We start from the raw sequence: 21,988 nt of genomic DNA, 5'->3' as shown, positions 1-21,988 counted from the left end.
AGCACAAAATCCAGACAATCATTACTCCCACTACAGTTCCACGTACAGACCGTGGCACAAGGACCCTGTGGAGACTAACAGGAAACCAGCTCCGAGAAGCATCATTGGAGTGTGAGGTGGCAGGCTCAACCTTAGCGGGCATCCCTGCAGAGGCTCTGCCTCCCCCACAGCACATGAGGCTTGGGCTTTTATACTGACCAAAATGCACACTCATTCCAGCACAGGTGGCCAGCCTATGTTGGAAGAAGTGGCCAGCAATATCTATAAAGGTCTCCAAAGGTCGATAGAAACGTGGACATACTTATATTCACCAACTTCTAGTACATGAGTATCACAGAGAGACTTTATCAAATGAGTTGCATAAGGGATCCCAAGGCCAGGGTCCGTCACAGTATGCCCAATACCCCTGATAAGAGCATATGAGAGACCTTCCCACCACCAGAAAATCACACAATACGTCTGTATCCCGCGCTGATCTCACTTCCCTGGGGGAGGGGGGTGGTGGTGGTGGGTGTTTTTTTCTGTTGTGTTTTTGTTTTCTTTTTTTTTTTTTACTGTAAAAAAAGGTTGCTCGCTTCACTTTAAGAAAGGCTGAAAACGTCCATAAAAAGGATGTCCTGAGCTCAAATTTCAGTTAATTCAATCACTGACAAGGGGGGTGTCCTGGGGTGATGCTGACTCTTTCCAGGGTTTCACCCATCGAGCTGGCACCCACCGCAAACCGGAATCTGTAATTTACACACATAAAACCTCAGCCAGTTGGTTTTACTTTCACAGGACCTTTCCAAATGCCGGTTTCCAAATCCTTGTACTGGACCAGAATACCCAGAGTTTTAGTCATATAACCTGAACCTAATGCTTGACCATGTATTATAGCGGGGGGGGTCATCAAAGTCTCCTGTCAATTGCACAAAAAAATCATAACATATATAGCTTGAGTATAAGAGGATTTTAACCCATATGTGGTCACTGCTTGTCAGGCCTCCTTAATTATTTTGAGATCAAAAGCTTCCCACTCTTTACCCCCCTGCTGTGCAGTAAACACAGGATATGCAGAGAGGCCCATTGCAAAAAATTCACCTGTAATAATTGCATCTTTGATTAACCTGTGCCAATGGTGCGCAGGATTTGTGCCCCCCGATACCTCTCCCACCCCCTCCCCCTGTTTGCCTTCTTTAAGGAAGGGGTTTTGCGGAGGATAAGGTGGAGGCACCGATAGAGATGTGTCAATCCAAGTCTTGAGGGCTTCAAGCTTTTTCATCAATTGTTGCAGCTGAGTGTCTCCAAGGCCAGTGAGTAGTTGCTGATGAGCTGAGCAGACTGACCCGGGAGACGATGAGTCAGAGTCTGGAAGCAGAGGATATAAATCTGGCTCAGATTCAGGGGACTCGGAGTCGAACTCAGGGTCTCCGTTGTTCGCAGCTATGTCTTTCTTGTCAGGTGTCTCGTTCGGTACGTGGCCATCTGCGGACCTGGCTCTTGCTTTCATTGGCTCGGGGCGTTGATATTTCAGTGCCGTTCCAGGTACCACAGGAGGTGCAAAAGTCATGGCTGCAGCACTATGATGGGGGTTAGGGGAGACAGCCCCTTCTGGAGCTGTGGCGGCAAATACAGAAGCTACCGCCGCCCTTTCCAATTTCATCTCTTTCAAAGTCTCTAACACCAATCTCCAAAGTGTAGAGTGTTTCTGTGCACCTTTGGTCCCTTTACTAACCTCACGATTACGGGACCACTTTAACGGCCTCTGTAAGGCGGCACTATCATATTGCAGTCCTCTCTTAGAGAGAATGTGTTGGAGGAGCTTCACCACTGCCTGTTCCTCTTTGGATAGTGAGTGCCCCATCTCCTCCCCGGCCGCTCACCTGATCAGGGCGAGATTCCCAAAGTTTTGCAGACGTCTGACTTCTCAGTGCCGGGGCAGCCCTGAATTTCGGCCGGCTCTCTGTCCCCTCCTTTTCGTCGGACCTTCAAACTCATCTTTGTTGAGTTACCGACCGGAGGGTCCCTGTTCAGGCGCCACTTGTTGACGCGGGAGTCACGGACAAAGCAGAGACGATCAATGTGATCAAGCAATTGCCAAATTTATTACAAAGCCTTAACTCCTTATATACTATTTCTTACATGCACTTACAGTGATTTGGCATATTATAATTGGATACAAGTCTTGAAGACCCTTTGCAACTAGCATATAATTGGTTAAGCACAGGTGTGAGAACTTGATCTTGAAAGCTTGCCAACAGTCCACAGTTCTCATTAACTCAGTGAATTCCAGCTATCTTGCTTGCTTAAGCTTCTTCGGGCCTCTTGTCTAGAACTAGGAGGTTTAAGACTCTCCTACCCGTCTGAGTCATAGAGTTATAACAGAAAACACATTTACTTGCTTTTTTCAAGTCCTATCAGTTTCTCAGCTTTGAATGCATGAGTTACTGAAGTGAATTAAACTGCAGAAACTAAAATTCAGAACATCTAAGCGAAATGGAAAAGCGCTTTCCCTGCATCTCTGAAAGAACTACAGCTGACAACAGTTATCACTGCAGCAAATTCTAGTTTAACACCCTTAACCACCAGTTAATCACAGTTCAGTAGTTTGACTTCACTTGAGACTATGGCAATAAATACAAATTGATTGGTTATTAGGCTTTTAATTGTGGCTTAAGGCTTAACTGGTTGTTATCATGTCACATTTGAATAATTTATTTTTCCACATGCTTTTTAATTTACTTTACAAAGGTATTTCCGTTTAATTTTTCTATTGATTCTTCCATCATTACCCAGCAACAGAAGACATCTAATAACAGTTAGTATGACTGACAGACAGCAGAACACTAAATGAGTTATTATAGACAAGCATATTCCTAATGAACTCCTAATTCAGAAAAATCCCCTAATAAGGTTGTCAGACCTTGAAAACCCCAGAACAATGCACTTCCCATAGCTTTGACCTACCCAGTGCCTGCAGCAAGGTCTCCGTGTAAGGAGCCACATGAAACCACATGGAGGGGTTGGGCTGGGCAGTGGGAGCCTGGCTGCTCTGCACATGGCCTTGCTTTGCCAGTTCATCCATCAGTCCTATATATAGAACAGAACAAAATGTGAGGAATACAGAGTTCTGTGATGTTTCCGAGACGAAAACACTCTTCTTATTGATACAAAATTAAATCAGTATTTCACTGAGCTTATTTGCCAGATTTCAGTGACATTATCAGGTGTTTGGATTCATCTGATCACAGTTCCATTACAGAGATGTTAATGAGGGTCATGCTGAGCTTACTTAAGAGACATGAAATGCACCTTAATCATCCTCTCTCCCCCAGATCACATTCAGTTAAAGCAGGGCAACAGCTGTTGAAAACTGAGGCTTGGCCACAGCTTTCTCTGGAAATACCTCTGCTTTGTGACCAGCACCCCAGTCATTTCTATTACCTTCTACCTCCTGCTGTGAATCAAAACATGGAACAAATGCATCAAAGATGCTACACTGCTCTTGACTTATAAGAAGTCTCTCAAATAAGGTGGTGCCACGAGGAAGAAAAGTCACAAACCTGGAACCCAGTGCCCAAGTGCAGGCCCTCAAAGTGCAAGGCCAGTATCCTGCATCCCTCCCAGAACCATGGGGCCTGAGAGGCATTGCTAGGATGACACTAAGTGCTAGAAAACAGCAATCTCTCAGTTCCTGTTCTCCCTCTAAAAGGCCTGGCTATGCACAGGCAGTGCATTAAGGCACTGGCATACAGTTCACTTCTACAATTAGTTCAGCCTTCTGTAATAATATTTCAGACCACGGTTTTAAAGGCTTGTTATTTTTTAAATTACTTTGTATACATTTTATGTCTTTCTACCATACAAGCCTGTCAAAAATCTACTGTAGTGTAGCGTGAGGAATGGATTATTAGTGCTAGAGGCTGATCACAAACCTTGGATGTCAAACATAGCTCTGACCATGAATTTGAGCCTGTATCACTGGCAATCACGTATCTGCTTTTCAAAATTCAGGTGCCGTGAGTAACCAAACCACAGCAGCAGCATTACTTGCTGTTTACTCAAACTCAATGTGTGGCAAAAGGTAAAGCTTGGACAAAAATTTATGGTGTTTGATCCTCAAGACAGAGGTCCAATACCAAGGACACTTACCTTTGTTCTATTTCAGGAACGATTTGCAACGATTCAGCAAGGATTTGAATGTTTTCTTACTTTGACAATTGAAGAGCGGTCAAGACCTTGAAGGGGTAACTGCTCTTCAGGGGTACTGATTATAAATGCAAAACTTCTCAGTGTGGTATTTACCCTACTCAAATTCTAGTGCTATTCTACACTTCCCAGAGGCCAAACCAAAGTTTGTGTGGCAAGAATGTCAGCTTTCCATAAGAAATGGCTCTCTACAGTGAGGGACAATGTTTACCTTTCCAGAATATCTTTTGCTCCAGTGCCCACCTATATATTTCTAGCAGAAATTTCCCTGTGCAAAACATGTAAACACTGTAAACATCATCTGTGGCACTCTGAGAACAGCAGCAGAAACTGTACTATAATGAGCAACCTTCCTTGGGTCTATAGGCAGCAGGTGACACGGTGCTGTAATTAGTCTGCTTTCGGAACATTCTGTGATAGTCTTAGCAGAAAAAACAGAGGCCTTTTTGAACTGTCATTTTTACCCACACTTCTAAATGTTCTTTTCTCTTATGGATAGATTAAAGGCAGCAATTGAGCAGTGGCTGCATATCTCCATCATGTGCTATTTGAAGTGGCATTAATGGAGGGGCCAGCAACAGTAACCCTCTGCTCTCAGCAGTGGTGCCTGAAGAGGACATGCAGGAATGAACAATCCTGCTGCAGGCAAAGTGCCTGCTGCCAGAGCAAGAAGAAACAGGCAGGGCAGGGTTCTTTGTTCCCTACTGATCACCCCTGTTGCCTGTGATCTTCCCTGCTTGAGAACAATGACAGCTCATACTTCAGAGACTTTTCCTGAATCAGAGTCTCAGAACAGTGTCTGATTCAAGTAAGATGATTTGGGGCAGCATTTTTTTCTGGGTTTTGGCAGTCCTTACAGTTCAGTTCAGAGTTACTGCTGGATTGAGCAGGACACTGGATGAAAGAACTTCTAAGGTCTCTTCCAAAATGAATTACTTTGTGTTCAAGAAGACTCCAGTGCTAAAGATCAAAAACCTGGCATAGATCAATCTGCTCTGTTGGATATGTAGCAGTGACTGAGTTACACCTTGGTCTGGAGATATGTATGGCAAAACTACCGGGCCCTGCTACTCCCAATAAATATTCCCTGCAATGCAACAGCCATGGTTAGTCCGCTAATGTTTAGTTCACATGCACTGAAATGCAACCCTCCTTTTCCCAGGTTGTTGAGCAGTGGAGGTATTACCTTTCACCAGTGCAGGAATGTGATGACAAGCATTCTTCTTCCTCAGCAGGAAAACAAGACAGTGCATGTGTGGTTCAGCAGAGAACTCTCCTGTTACAGAACTGTCAGGAGAACTTGAAATCTTTCTAGGGCAAAATACAGCCACCTGCAATAATGAGGGCCACATTAAACTACTTTCATGTGTCATCTACTGAGGAGACAAAGAAAATTTAAACCTCAGGGAAGAGGCTTAACATAAAAATGTTCTGCCCTGCAATTGGGCTGGACTAAAACCACAACACCTATAACTCAGCTGATATGTGGTGCCATCCTGTCACTCATGCAAAAATGATCTTGAATCCCAAACAAAGGGATAATTTTTCAGAAACATTTAGCTTCAGACAGCACACTGAAGCAATAGTTTCTCTTGTTATTCTCTTAAATGGCCATTTAGGAGCATACTCACAGTGTTTAGCTATTTGTGCTGTAGTATTCTGTAGATAAGTCATGTTTATTCCACAAAATATTATGGGCACAGAAAGCATTATTCCTCAGGCTTGATCAACTAGAACAACTAGAGAAGAGAGTGGTTGTACTCCATTTAGTTTGCAAAATTATGCATCTCTTGATTGACATGGCAAATGACTCGAAGCATGGTAATTTAGAGTAAGGGGTCCACTCCTTGGTAAAAGAAAGCATCACAGGATTCCTGGGTGACTTATCATGTTAAGAAGTGCAGATCTGGACTTCTTGCATATGTCAAGCTTGATTGAAATCTTCTATCTATGATTATTGCTGTTTCCTTTGGCTGACTTGTCAAAATGCCAACTGCACTCTAACTCAAATCTATCATCAGGTTAGAGCTTCACAGAAAAAGAAGAAAAGTCATTATTTTTGACAATAAGAAAGCTCTTTTTGCAATCCATCTGGAATGCATTAAACCAGGAGACTTCATGCTGAAAGGCCACAAGCAGTCCCACAGGGACTGTGAAGCACACAATCAAACATGAATCTGTCAGACAAGGACTATTCTCCTGAATATACACCTTTGCAGATCTGAAATTGTTGTTTTGGTTTATGGGGCTACTGCATGTTCTTGCTTATTTTGAAGTCAGTGGTAAAATTCATGTCTGCCACTTGGAGTAGGCAAACATGGAGGAGGAGGAGGCCCAATTATGAATTTACACTTCTGTTCTCAGTGAGAGGCTGAGGCCTGGTGGGATTTCCCTACTAAAGAAAAATGACACAAATTACACAGCTGAGCTATGCGTTCATTCCAGTACCTGACTTTGTGTCATGCTCAGCACAGCAGCTTGCTCAGGTGAAAGCTGCAGCTGTCTGACTCCTCGCAGGACAAACCCCCGATGAGTACAGACTGAAATCGCATTACCATATGCACAAGGAGATATCACAGGTGACACCATCAAAATGACATCCCCTAGATCAAAAAGAGGGTAAGAAAAGCAGCATATTATTCTTACAGAAGCTATGGTATCACTGCAAGACAACTCTGACAGTGACTAGTTCCAACTTGATCCACATCCCAAATGGTGACACTGTATTTTCTAGTTTATTTGCTCTATCCAGCTCATAATGACTGCTGTCAGATGCCAACCTAGAATGGCAAAGCTTATGGCATCATCAATAATATCTTTATGAATCATCTACCCCAGACAGTCCATCTCATCAGGTCCATCTAGTTATCTAATAGCTACTCACCTACCTTTGGGGTATCTGTGCTCTCAGTTCACATCAGTCCCTGCCAGGCTGTTTGAGCTGTTACCTTTCTGTTTCCTCTTGTTCCTTCTTTAGTCTTGTCTTTAACCTTTCCCCAGAGCTTGCCTTGCAGCACAAGCTCCTGAATCTTTGGACCAGTTTGTGATCATAACCTCACCTCACTCTTTGGTTTGGTACCTCCTGTGGCTCCTGTCCTTGGTTATTATGATAATGGTATCAGCCTTTTCTCTCCTACCCAGTTCTCATCCACTAGGTCTGGCTGCTCATTCTCTCCTTGTATCCCTCATCCCAGTAAATAAGGTTGTAGAAGCAACTGGAGTTTACATCGGGTTAGAACCTTGGGTTTTTAGGCTCCTGTTTCCCAAGTTCAATCCCAAACTCACTGCCTTTGGTGACAACAAATGCTATGAGCCAACTTAGGGGAAAGAGCCTACAAGACCTCCTGAGCAGTGTCTAAGCCCCATTTAGGTACTCCAGGACAAGCTCAAGACTTTTCCTTGAAGCCTCTGATCTGAGGTCTTCACTTTGCTCTAATCTTATCACGAGTCTCTGCTTTTAACACCACCTTCATTACTACACTGCCCTAGTCCTACTATAGCTTTTTATTCTGCACACAATGTACATTCAGATCTCCATAGCCTGCCAAGAGTGAGCTCTGAAGAGAAATCCTCAGTATCACTTCTACATGGGTTTCTTCTACACTGTCCCATTATTCACTTTTAGCTCTGATCAAATGATATAATGAGGTTGGAGTATTTTAGTTTCTGTGTCCCAATTACACTTGTGATTTGGGGGCAGGACTATCAACAGTGAATGTTTCTTTTGGTTCTGGACTTTATATAGGAATATCTGCACCCCCAGGAATCTGACCTGGTAGTTCAAAGCCATTGCAACAGAGCAAGGGAAAGTTTACGTCTATTACCAAAGATGGGACAGGCAGGGTACTTTGCCTAAAATGTCTCTTTAGGGTTTTGGCTTTAATTCTGCTGGCTTTGAGCCAGACTGACATTGGTGCCACATTAATTATATGTGAACTGACAAAATTCAGAGTTGCAGGTGGTAAGATTTTATTTCCTCTGTAGTTGATAACACTTTAAAACCCAAGCATCTTTTACGTAATACACATATCGAAATCAGTTTTGAACAGCCTGGTCTAGTGGAAGGTGTTCCTGCCTGTGGCAGGGGGGTAGAACTGGATGAGCTTTAAGGTCCCTTCCAACCCAAACCAGTCTGGGATTCTGTGAACAAGAACACCTGCTAGGGTTAGTAAAGGTCTGATTACTTAGGAGGGGCAGATATACTTGGTGGGAGCTGCAGTGTATCTGTTCTGAATGTTCTGCAGGGATTTATCTTCCTGTCTCAAAGAGAAGCTGCTGGAAACCTGAGGGAAGGAGTCGGTGAGTTTCATTTCCTTTAAACACCCCAGGGTGTCTGCTCCCAGACCACATTTTCAGCTTCTCTTCCAAGAGTCACGATAAGAGTTATCTATCTGAGGAGCAAAGCTTAAAAGTGACTTCCTGAGCCCAAATACAGATGGAACGTGGTGTGGTGTAACTCAGCAGCCCACATCAAATGTGAATCATTAATGGCCATAAAAGGAAGGGGAGGCAGAGAATGTGACTCATTCCATCAGCAGCAACCAGCTGCCATCGATACCAATCCCAAATAGCACAAAGCCAATGGCTGTCTGCCAGGCTACTTGAGTTATACACCATCGTAAGAAAGAGACAAGGGGGATTTGGGCAGGGGCAAGTGATAGCCAGTTAATATCAGCCCTATGAAGTACTTTCCTTTGTGATTGTGTGGTCAGTCTTGCCCTAAATGAAGTCTTAACCATTTCATCCTCTCAACAACAACTCTTCAACCAGTAGAGGTAGGTGACCTCTAATCAGTTAAACATGCAGTTTAAGGGCACTGGTAGGTCTTTCACGTGACTGTTTCTTTGCAGATCAGGTCCCATGCAGACATTTCCCGTGGGGTGTTGTCTTGTTTCTTCTTTTTTTACCTTTCAGTGAAAGCTAAGCAGCCTACAGGACTCCAGCATCTCCTCCCACAAGGAGAATGACATGATCATGCTCCTCTGTCACTTCATTTTAAGCAGCAGGGTTTCACTAGAAATTCATTTTCGCCTCTAGAATTGGCCAGGTTACAGCACTGAGCAATCCAGTGGGGCAGAATGTCCTGACACAGGTGCACTGCAGTAAGGTAATATTGTCAGAGAACCGTAACACCTCACAATTCGTTCCCTAACACTGACCTTAGGTACTTGAGACAAGCATTGCTAGAGGTTGAGACAGCACCATGCCCTGGATATCAACCTGTTCTTCATCTGCTTCTGCCCTAGTTGACAAAGGGCTGTGTGAGTTAAAGAAAAGCAATAAATATTAAAAGCTGTTACACCAGGTTCTGACTCAAACCTACTTTCTGCAACAAACCCAGGGCCGCAGAAGCTTCTTTGGTAAAACTACTTTACTGGGAAAGCCATTTCAATCCTTTGACCATAACATGACCTGCCCCAAGGTCTCTCTGACTAAACATCTTTTTCTATTACTCCCCCCAAGGCTCTCTGTGTTCAGTTAAAGATAGCTAATGCAGAGTAGCCAGCTTGGCAAATAAATCTGGGAACTGAGCAATGTGTCAGGTCGCATCACCAGAACTTTTCCTACCCACGTACACATCATAGCTGCTGCTCACTTCTGGTTCTTTAGCCCAAGTTCAGCCAGTTTTAAAGGTTGCTGTTGGACAACACGAACAACCAAGTCTGGCAGAGATGAAACCTCCACAACACCCCTGCATACCCGCAAGCATAAATCACAGCACAGTGAACATAAGGTGTGGCTCTGAAAGCCAGGAGCTGACAACAACTCAGACTGCAGTGTGTGAAACTGTTTGGCTGGGTCTGGGAAGCACAGGCTGCTCAGGCAAAGCTGCCTGCCTCATCCTTTGACATCACTGAGCTGGCTGGAATACATCCTAGTTTTTCACTCCCAGGAGACCATGGCATTTGCAAATATAATCTGAAAACTGCAGTCTGAGTTGCAGTTTGTACCTTGTCCCCCAGTGGACCAAATCACCAGCATTAGGAGAAAGACAAGTGCATTATTTAGAATGTAATGGTGCTCTGGACTGGCTAAGTTATACGAGATGAGCAGAATTCATCATCTTTGTAAGACAAAAAAAGCACCCCTGGGGAAAATCAACAAATAAATGAAGAAAATGAAACTTTGCCAAATTTATTTTTCTCAAATCTTTAAAGTAAAAATGATGAGAGTTCATGGCCCAGCAGAACTGAACTCTGACACACAATCCCTCCATGAGCATCAAGTTAATTCTACATGGATGCACTTTGCATGGGCTGTGGATTTCCTCACCTCTAGCTTGTTGCCACATGGCACCCAGTATCAAGGATGAAAAGGGATCTTTAACACCCTGCAGCCCGTCCGCAGCACCAGGCACAGCTGGAGGAGGTTTAAAATCAGTCTGATCAGCTAGATATGGGACAGCAGGCACAAGAGCAGATGCTGCAAGGGTATTAATTACATGTGTAGCTACCAGGAAACAAGTAGTGGGGAGCAGCTGCAAGAGCCTCACATCTGACACCTTGACACACGTATTAGGTGCTGCAGAAGAGACTGTCCTGTAAGAGAGGGACGTCTGCACAGAGTAGTAACTGGTTTGGAGCTATAAAAGTAGGAAGACTGCTCCCACCCTGCACTCTTGTTCACTGAGACCTTTAACAGAATTATAGAATCATAGAATAGTTAGGGTTGGAAAGGACCTTAATATCATCTAGTTCCAACCCCTTGCCATGGGCAGGGACACCTCCCACTAATCCATGCCACCCATGCTGGCATGGGTAAAGGCTGGTAAAGACAGAGCATGACTAGCTGGGTGCCTGTCTGGCCTCCATGTCACACTTTGCCTATGGAAACCACCACGGTTCAAAACTATGCAGAGCCATCACCTTGCTCTGTCGCACTGCGAATCTGGACACAGGACACCAGCATGCAGTGCTGATGCAGCAGACCTCCCTCCAAACCAGAGGCAGAGCTCCCTTTGTGCGTAGCTGTCCAGGAGGGGCAGGTGGATGAGAAGATCCTCTGGGCTTCTGCAGTAGATGGCACTGATGGAGCTGCAGTCCGTCATGCTGGCCAGCTGTGGGGCCTGCAAGGTGCTGTATGCTTCAGGCCCTCTCACACTCAATGCCACCACTGGTGGAACCTTGTTTGTCTTTGAAGTACAAGAAGGCAGCTTTCCTGTGACAGACATACATGTTACTACAACATGGAACAACCCATCCCGAGGCTGTTCATTCCACTCAAGTGCTCTTTTCAGATTTGTCAGAACTGGACTTCAACCTACTAGTTACCTGTCCTGTGGGTGACATGCTGGATGTTTTTATACAGCAGTAAATCTGAGATTATTCAAGGTAGTCTGTTAAAGAAAGAAGAGCTGGTTGCCTCAGATTTGCTGTGGCAAGGAATGCGCAGGTTCTTTACTATGGAGCAGCTGATACCCTAGAAGTCAGCACTAACTTCTTGTACAGGCGGTTGTTCATTCCCATGAGGAATGCCAGGGAATTGAAGGGAAGAAAGAACAAGAACACAAGCTTCCAAAAAGAGATGTTTTCTGTGATGTTCATCAGATATGAGAAAACTGGGAAGGGGATCACAAACTGGAAATCCGCATACTTCTTTTCTAGATTATTTCCTTCTGCCTCCAATACAGATTTTGTACTATGATGTCAGACAACATATCCAGACAAATATTTGATTGGGCTCCTTTATTCCCCTGCCAGGACTTGTGCTGAGGCTTCCTTTATTTCCCGTAACAACTCTTCCTTATGTCTCAAGCAAGCCTTTCTCTATGTCTACAGTCAGCATAGTTGGGGCCCAGTAAGTAACCCCAGAAACAGGGGAAATTTGGCTCCTCTTCAGTTCTTACTGCAGATGTCAGAAAAAGATGCCAGGTGTGTCTTTTTTTTCCCTGAGGATTAAAACCATTTTCAATTACCTCATTTGTTGCATAAGAATCAGAAGCCAGAATATAAGTCTCCAGAGTAGGTAGATAACAGAGAAACTGGCTGTATATATTTAAAACAATAATTTTAAAGTTTTCAAGCTAAGGATACAGATGTAATCTACAAACTCACATAAGCAGTTCTCAGCTCAAATGAATTGTCTCTTCATACAAAATGTTCCTAAATAATGGTGTATGGTACAGAGCATTGAACCAGATCTGCTGCCTCTCATCTCCTAATGACTGTTGATTTTATGGTTTTCTTATTCATTTCTGGAGTCCTTAATTTCTCCAGCTATCAGTATGAATGTATTACGCAGCACCGAGCCAACCGCAGCTGTAAGATCATTTCTAAGGCAGTCTGCTCCTGTTCTTTTCAAACGAAAATAGGGAGTAGGGAGACAGGAGAGTTTTCCTCTGGTTAAGCTGGTCTTCACTCACCTTCTGCCTGAGGAAAAGGAAGCCCATTTCTCTCAGTCTGTCTATACCTTTCCCCAAGAGAAATACTTTTCCTGTCTTTGTGATGGTGTCACATACAAACCTGCCAGGAGAACTTCTTGGCGTAAAAGGAAGTACAAGCCATACTAGAACACAGGCAATTTCTATGCTTAGCAGCTAATGTAACATCTGTTGCTCTACAGTTATATTGCATTAGCAGCTAATAATATTCTGGACATGCTTTAAGAAAGACATCATTAACTCTGTTTTAGAAATGGAAAAACAATGAAGACCTGAGTGGTGCATAGCAGTATGTGAAAACACTGGAGTCTAATGTTAAAGACTCAGTGATTTGAGTTCAGAGACCAAGATAATTTCTGTTTACCTTTTCTTGCTGGTCTCCCATCTCAGACTGGCTTCCCTTCGCACATATGATATTTTGATGACGGTTTGTCAGCCAATGCAATTACAGGACAGCTAGATCAGTACTTTTGACATGCTTCTTAAGTCCCATGGACAACAGGATGGGGGAAATTGTGGGGAGGCTGGATTTTCTGCAGCTAGAACATTCAGGAAAGTCACTGGGAGCTAATATAGTATATTTAACTCACACAAGTAACCCTGGAGCACAAGGCACTGCAATCTGGGAAAGATCACTGCAAGTGAACACAACTGAAGTTGTCTGAGACACAAAAATATATCAAGACTTAAAAATTCAACTCCTGGATATTCAATACTGGGAACAGAAAGAAAGAATCAGCCCAGAATCTTCTATCATTTCTTTTGGGAAAGAGATGGGAACTGATAAAGCAACACTTGTAAATCTGATACCCTCTTCCCCGTATTCACAGCATCACATCACTCTTCATCTTCATACATTCACAGATCTTTGCCTCCACCTCAGTTTTCAGAAGGAAAACCAGACCTCACTTGAGCAGGAGAGCAGTACATCCTGCTGAGGATAGTGCAGGTGGAGTCCACAGGTATCCAGACCTGCACTGAGTACCAGCTGCAACATGCGATGGGTAACCAGGGGACTTTGGAAGAGCCTTTCAAACAGCAGCACCATGGCAACCTGAACAGCAAGAGCACATTGGAAAAGTGAATTAAATGCTTCCAAGCCCTCAACAACCATAGAGCTGTATCTTTTCTGCTCACCTTTAGTTCCCATGCTTTATTCACATTGTAAGAGCTACAAAGAGGCTTTCTTTTATGTTCACACGCTATTCAGCTTCAGATTGAATTACAGATAGTTATGATACTTATGATTGACTATTTCTGCTAATATGACTGTGCCTTTTGTCACATAAACCTACTAGTAAAAAACCTGCAAGTTCTCTGGGGCAGAGCCTGAAGCGCAGCCCTCCTGCTGTCAAACTTCACATAATACAGAAATATGGTTAAATAATAATAGACAAACTGGTTGTTTCTTTATACATACATAAAAATGTCAAAACCAACATTAAAAAATACAAAATTAAAAGGCAGACACATCACTGGTTCTGTACCACATTTACATTTTGAAATCTTCTTTACCAGATGAGTGCAATTCAGCCCATCCTGGTGTGTAGGAAAACATACACCAAAACAGACTGAATGTCTATACCCAAAAGGACGCAAATTATTATCACTTTTTCATCAGAAGAAATATTCTTTCAAGAAGCAAACTCCTTATGACTGGAAGTTGTGTGGTGCTATGGGTAATAAATTGTCCAGCTGTAGATCAGACAAGTGTGATTGTAATGGCCTCAAACATGTGCATGGTCCTCCTGGATAGAAGACAACTCAACGCTCTCCCCAGCAGCAAGCTTTATGGCTGCGGTGAATGCCAAATGAATTCATCACTATTGGACACTTTAAATGAAATGCTACTCCCCCATAAACATGTTATAAGGCCTATACAATCATGATAAATGAAGATATAAATTTACTCAAATCATAAAAAAAGTGGTCTAATTAGGAATAAAAGCTCTATTTCTTTATGTTTGTCTAGCTCAAGCTCTCCTGCTATTAACCCAATATTCAGCAGCCAGCAAGGAAGAATTTTTCTGTGGCTCCTCTGAGTCCCTGGGGCTCAGCTGCCTGGGCCCAGGGCCAGCTCTGCTAATGCAGCTCTCCAGCACTGCACAGCCTCAGCACCAGCCCGGCTGCCTCTGCTTTGGCGTCAGGTACTTGCCTTTGGCCTCTGCTGAGCTTTGCTGCAGGTATGCCTTTGCCCAGTCTCATAGGATCACATTGGTTTGGGTTAAAGTTCATCCACTTCCAACCCCCTGCCATGGGCAGGGACACCTTCCACCAGACCAGGTTGCTCCAAGCCCCATCCAACCTGGCCTTGAACACTGCCAGGGATGGGGCATCCACAGCTTCTCTGGGCACCCTGTGCCAGAGCCTCAGCACCCTCACAGGGAAGAACTTCTGCCTAAGAGCTCATCTCTGTCTTCCCTCTGTCAGGTTAAAGCCATTCCCCCTGTCCCTACAGGCCCTTGTCCAAAGCCCCTCTCCAGGTTTCTTGCAGCCCCTTTAGGCACTGGGAGCTGCTCTAAGGTCTCCCCTTAAGGAAGGAGCCTTCTCTTCTCCAGGCTGAACAAGTCCAGCTCTTTCAGCCTGGCTCCAGAGCAGAGCTGCTCCAGCCCTTGCAGCATCTCCATGGCCTCCTCTGGACTTGCTCCAACAGTTCCACATCCTTCTTATGTCACAGGTCACTAATTCTGGCTGTTACCCTAACCCACAGGCTTTCTGGTTTGAGCTTGTCACTGTGGACTCTTTGGCTGAGCCTGGTTACAGCTGCTGGGCCTGCTCTGCTTTCCTTGCTTAGATACTATGGGACTGCACCCTCTCTGCTCCCAGATAGCCTTCTCTTACAGAGCACCCTGCCCTTGCTGTGAGAGGCCTGTACAGACCCACTCCAGCACTCCTGAGGCACATCGAGGAACTGCAACAAAGACATAAGGCATTTTCCAACTGTGCATAAGGTATCCTCAGCTCCTATATGTGCACCTCAAGTACCTTCCAGGAGCAAGCCTGGTACATCTCAGCAGTGGCTCGGGCATGAACTGTTAAGTGTTGAGAGGAAGCTTTGTGTATCTGCATCTCCCTGAATCAACACTTAACAGGAAACTGAACTCTGTCAGATCAAACATGCTGTTTGGCATTGCACAAGAGCTAAGAAAGGTAAGTTACTACAGTTAACAAGTTATTGTGGTTGGAGGTCCAGTGCATTTTGGTATGTACTCCTAAATATAACCTAAGTTATCCTAACCTTCTCTTCCTCTGTGGTAAACCAAGTAGAACTGCATCCTACTTGTGCATAGAATACACACAGTTACTGTAGGTCAGGTGGTACCAGAAGCTTCAGAATTAGTTTTTTTGAACATTTCTGAGCACAAGGTTTAGATAAGTTGTATTATATACTGGCTTACAGTCAAGTGGGTTTAGGCTATCAAAATACTGTCTCCTGTTACTGATTTGCACCCTAGCTGGTAGCAATTTCTTCAGTCTCCTCATTTCACAGTTTAATCTTCTGTGGCTCAGAGCAATCAGCACATCAATACTGATGACACAAAATACTCATTTGATATATATAGGTCTGAGTGAGAAATACTTCAAGATCAGTATTTGTACCAAACCTCAAGATTAAAATATTCCAGGCCACTTAATCATCTCTCATCTTCCCACATAAGTCTTCCCATAAGTCAGAAAGGAGTGGTTTGGGGTTTTTCTTTTACCTTGGTGTCTGTATCTCTGCAAGCCTTGATGTTGCTGCTATTAGGGAAGTATTTGTCATCAGTTTCAACTGTCTGCCAGTAAAATCCTTTTGGTACTGCAAACACCTTCTCCACTGCTTGAAATGCACAAAGGACATCTCTTACCTGTATGCTGTCTTGATCTGTCAAAATAGGGCTAGGAGAAAAGATAGTATTTTATGACTAGAAAGGACATTAATGGATTAAGCTCATTAGTCCATCATTGTTAATCTATCATTTGCTTTCTTACAACCATACCATTAGCTCCAATTAAGTGATATACCAAAACCATGAATCTGGAACCATTTCTGGAGACCCTGAACATTCCCAGGGTCCAACCCAGTGACTCGCCAATGTGCAGAGCACCCACTGACATGAACAGGAGTCACATGCGAAAGGCACTGCAGGATCAGGCTGAGCAGACCTCAATTCTCCAAGATTGCATTGAGCATGCAGCAGAAAAGGGCTTTGTTAAAGGAATGCTCTAATTAGCTAATGAAATGGAAGGGAAAGAATTCGCCTGCAACCAAAATAGGACATTTCTCTTGTGCTCATGTCATCACAAGTGACACATACTGTAAGTCTTATTTTGCCACATACTCATGGATAGGCAAAAAGACTCCCGCATTTAGGTCACAGCTTTACGGAAGTGTAGTGTTTCCCAGTTTCAGCACCTTATTTTGTTTCTCATCCATTTTCTGCACAGCCAAGCAAGCAACTTGTACGAGTGCCAGTTTAAGGATGTGTCACTCATGAGAACTGGCCGTGACTGCATGCTCAGTAGGCATGGGCACAGTCCGGGAACAAACGTGGCTTTGGGAAGTCACATTCCTCAAGTTCTGGTATGGGAAGAAGTGATGTTCACATCTACACCAATATTGAACGTTCCAGAAGTACAGATGCATTTAGCTAGAGTTCACAGTGAGGAGGATTCATTTCAAGACTGAAACAAATTTAAAAAGTTTATTTTAGAGTCATAAGTTCAGGTGGTGCACCTCAGAGTAGCTTCACTATTTTAAAGACTCTACTTTGATTCCCAGCAGTCGCTAATCTGCCCTCATCTCATGGGGACAGACCTTCCTAAAAAGGAAAAAAAAAGAACTCCATTTCAACGTGGCCTCATCAGGACTTGTATTATGGATAGAAGCTGGACTAACTGCCTGATGAAGAGTCCATTCTGGATTACGAGGGTTCTAATGCTGTTCAATTGCATAATTATGCAAAATATTTCCTTCTTCCACTGCTCAGCAGATGATAGGCACTTCATAACATCCTACAAATGTTTAAAAACAACACCCAGAAAATGAAATTTATTTTAATAATATTAAACCCTCTCTGACATCTGCCTTTCTGCTCCAGTAACTTTTTGTGTTTCCTCCTTCTTCTATTTCCTGTGCTTCACCAGATGTTTGCCTAAAGGCAGAACAGGGGATCTTGCTTTTCACCCAGTTTCAGTCAACATGACTACACCAAACCAAGAGCTTTGACATCTCTCAGTGGATTTGTCCATTTTGTCCTGTGATTAATTCACCAGCCTCCACTGTGATATTACATTTGGAAAATATCATCAGAGGAAAAATAAGAAATCACTGATTTAAAGAATCAGATCTTCACTGTCTCCAATGTTTGTTGCCAGCTCCTGCATGCAACACTGGCAAATCACAGTGAGCACAGACAAGCCCTACAAAATAGGAATGCAGCGAGACCCCAGTGTCCTGTTGATTCAAGCTGCTTCTTCACTAAACCTCAAGTCTCTGAGCTTTTCAGAAGAAGGAAAAGGGAAGGGATATACATAGTCAAACAGACTCTAGCCTACATTTTCATGGAAACCTTCATTATAATGCTCCAGCTCCAACCAGGACACAGAGGATGCACACTGGGAAATCCAAGGTAAAAAGCTAACCTTCAGGAAGAACCATGGTACAGGCTGTGGATCAGTGGTGATCCCAGGTATGCTGCCACGTGGTCAGCCTCTCTTCCTGCTGGAGCAAGGATCTGGCCACTGCTAGGAATCAAAGTCTGTGATCTGTCAGACTCTATTTTCCAGCAGCCAACCTGGATGTGATTTCAAGAAGTAACAGGAAATGAAGCTTGGAAAGTCTTATTTCTCCTAGAAAATCCTTCTTGTCACAAGTAAGAAAGCAGCCATAGATGGCTGCAGTATGACAGCCTCTGCTTTGTCCACTCCAGCTAAAATGTGCCAGTGGAGAACTCCCCACACTGCCTTCCTACACAGTTCACAGGGAAAAGTAGAAGAAAGCAACTTTGCCCATTCATGTAGGAGGGAATTGCATCAAATCAGTTGCTATAAAATTTAGATGAGCCCTATTTAACATCTAATGCAGAGCAATCCTTCACAGGCAGCTGTGGGACCCCCCTTATGTTGAAATAATTTGGGTGATTTTGACACTATCTTTATGATACTTTGGTGCTACTTTTACTGTTTCACAATGAGAGCGCATAGGTGTGAGAATTGTATTGGTTTCACCTCAGGACTGATTTCTCTCTTATGACTCCGACATCAGCTGTAAAGCTTCTCTGCAAACATAGCAGTCCAAGAAGCCTCTCCCAGGCTGGCTGATACATCGTCTCTGAATGCTGATCTGTCTCTCAGAAACTCCCTCCTCATGCACTGCAGAGTGACTTACAGGCAGTCCAGCTTTTGATATCTACCTGAAAGGAAGACTCTGCAGACTTAGAGCACTAAATCTCATGTCTGATGGCAAAGGCACTGAACCAAGGAGGAAAGGTCCCCTATAGGCAGCCAGCGGTAGCCACAGGAGCTCTAGGGGTAACTTTGATTTATGCTGTGACAGGCTTTAAACCCAGAATCATTTAACCACGGCTATTTCCATTACTATCTCCCTCACCTCCACTGTCAGAAAGGAGGGCTTCTTGCAGTACCAACATCATCCTCTCCATCCACATTGCCATGACCAGAAAGAGCAAGAGGGGAGTGCATGTCCATAACCTCCCATTTGTAGTTACTCTTCTTTGTCAACTATCCTTTTTTGTACTTGTTTGGGAGACAAATCCTGATTTCTACTACCTTAAGACACAGGAAAAGACCAGTCTGTGCCATAGCCAGGATTGAATGTGCACCATGCTTTCAAAAAGAAACCTAGAGCTTTGTTTCAGATAATATTACCAAGATGAAGCCAGACAGTTATGGGAAGGAAACTCAAAGCAGAACAAAAATGTACTGTAACATACTGAGCAGAAACAAGAATAAGCACATTTTAGAGAAGACTGGAGCTGTCTGCAGCAAACCCATGAATATTTAACTGTTATACAGCAACACAACCCAATCCATGATCTCTTCTTCTTGCTTACAGTGTATTCTCTTCTCATTTCCAGCAACAAAGAAATTGCTTTTGCTGTCAGATGATCTAAGAGAGTCTTTTAAGCTGCAGTGAGTCTTCCAGATGGCTTCCCAGCCACAGCAGGGAAACAGGGACTGCAGGAAGGATTTCTGTGTACTCCACGACCTCATCTCCTCACATGAAAAGTACTTCCCAATGCTTGGGCATTATCACTATGGGACCAAACTCAAATCCCTTGGAGAAAGATGCTGCATCCTTCACTATCTCCAGGGACAGATTGTACATTCTGTGCCTGTATAACTTCTTCCTTTCAGCTCCACTGACCACATGAGTGGCAGCAGAGGAAGCACTACTGTCACTCTAGCAAAGGCCTTGATGCTAACACACAGGCAAGGCTCATGTCTGATGTGATTCACTGACATGTGCCTCTGAGTTAGGCAGCATTATTCTCAAACTCTCAGCTGCCTGCTGTCATGAATCCCAGTTCATTAGCATTGTATTCACAGAATCCCAGACTGGTTTGGGTTGGAAGGAACCTTAAAGCTCATGCAGTTCCAACCCGTGCTGGGGCAGGGACACCTTCCACTAGACCAAGTGCCCCGTCCATCCTTGCCTTGAACACTCCTCATGGAGATACAGCCACGCAACCATTCTGGGGCTGCAGTTATGGATTCATGTCTATAAAAGCATATAGATGAGGCCCCAGGACAAATGTCCCACCCGCAGACAAGTCATGTCCATGTGGAATCATCAGCCAGATGACGTGCTCTTGCTAAAGCTGTTGATACTACTTCATCAGGCTGCATGGCAGACTCAGGGTGCCAGACACATGAAACCTGCTGCTGAGCATCAACTCAGATAAAGACAAGACATAAACCAGGTTTGCTAAGCAAAGGGCAGGATGAACTTGTCCTTTTGACCTCTTGTTTTACAGTTTCAGCCTGGATTTCAAACCGTCAAGCCGCTGGATCTATGACTGGCACCTGCTCCTTGTGCTGGGTCTGCTTTGGGGAAGCAACTTTATCCCTCCCTAATGCCTATTTCACCTGCACAACAATCAGGTCTTTCAAGCTCTGCAGAAGCTTTGGAGGAGGAAAGCACAGCCCTAAGCCATACACTAAATCTAGGAGTGTACAGCATCATGTGGATCAGGTCTAACAGCTGGTCAAGATGTGCTGCACTCCAGGTAGCTCAGTCTGAGCTCTTCACCCACAGAACATTACATGACTCAGCTTAGGTACTGCTTAAAGCTGCCAGACTGCTGCTTCTCATGCAGCAGGAAAGGAAAAAGAAAGAACACACACAGCAATAACCCCAAATCAAAGCTGCATCATTGCTGACACCATGAGGCACTGAACCACAGAACACTACCAGCCATTACAAACTGTGACATGCAAAGGCAATGCCCGCACAGCCAAGGGCCTGAAGTGAGCTGAGTGAGAAGCTGTGGTGGTGGTAGTAAGCAGCAGTTCTCTGAGCAAGCCTCTCATTAGCACTAAAGGTGAAAGAAGTTATAGTAAAAGACAGTGAAAGATGCTAAAGCCACTCATCAGGGCTAAGGCCACGACACTTGTTAGTGAAATAACATCAGAGCATTCAAACTCTGAAGCTTGGTCTTCTTGCTGAGCCCATGGTAAAACACAGACTCACAGCTCAAAGATTCTCTGGAAATACCTCTCACTCCCACTTCAGAGACTATCCACAGAGTTAGGGCCACCATGCACCTGAATTAGTTGCCCAGAAGTGCACAAAGCAACATGTGATTCAATGAAGCTGCTTTTCCACAGCAGGGAAGAGTCTAATTGCACTAGGAGTGCATTGCTCCTCTGCTATGTGGTTATTTCAGTCTTTCGAAAAAGGTTTGCACCATTCAAAGCTTGTGTGTAGGTGTAGAGCTCTTCTGGTAATCTAGTTGCCATCAATTCTCTAGCAGGGAAATCCCAAAAGCTGGCAATACAACACGAAAGAACTGCTGTACTTTCTGTGAGTCCACTTCCATACATCAAATTTCCTGTCAGTTCAGTCTGTGCCATTTGGAAGTGTTGGCAGCTTTGAGTAACATCACTGGGGTAAATTTAGCTCCCTGGACCTAGTTCTGGAATTATCTATGCTTAGCCAAAACTTCATTAATGAATAAATACAATGGAGCTTTGCTCAAGCGAAAAGAGAGGACGGAACTTTGTGTAGACCTGCCTTTAATCAGTACCATTGCCTCAAAGGAGAAAACACACCCTTGTGCCGGAAGTCTGCAGGGAAACTAGCTAAAGGAGCAGCAAGAGGGACCTAAGCACCAAGAGGTGCAACAAAAACATTTTTCTGCAGCTAGAAGGAACACATCTCATTCCCCTGGACTTAAAGATGGAGGTTCCTCTTCT

At 44.0% G+C, this 21,988-nt stretch overlaps 1 protein-coding gene across 1 annotated transcript in view; it reads right to left on the bottom strand.

Moving 5' to 3' along the window:
• DNAAF8 (dynein axonemal assembly factor 8) overlaps positions 1-21,988 on the bottom strand; it is a 96,911-nt gene that overhangs the window by 34,335 nt on the left and 40,588 nt on the right. Inside the window, 8 exon segments of the mRNA XM_062611966.1 lie at positions 2,947-3,069; positions 5,375-5,519; positions 6,637-6,791; positions 9,348-9,445; positions 10,986-10,994; positions 11,055-11,346; positions 13,478-13,622; positions 16,273-16,385. Of these exon segments, the coding sequence (XP_062467950.1) occupies positions 2,947-3,069; positions 5,375-5,519; positions 6,637-6,791; positions 9,348-9,445; positions 10,986-10,994; positions 11,055-11,346; positions 13,478-13,622; positions 16,273-16,385 (1,080 nt within the window).

Source organism: Pezoporus occidentalis, unplaced genomic scaffold (assembly GCF_034315485.1).
Source record: "Pezoporus occidentalis ecotype Australia unplaced genomic scaffold, CSIRO_AGI_Poc_V1 ctg158, whole genome shotgun sequence".
NCBI lineage: Eukaryota > Metazoa > Chordata > Aves > Psittaciformes > Psittacidae > Pezoporus > Pezoporus occidentalis.
The sequence above is the reverse complement of the archived record's forward strand: the minus strand, read 5'-3'. Positions and strand labels throughout refer to the sequence as shown.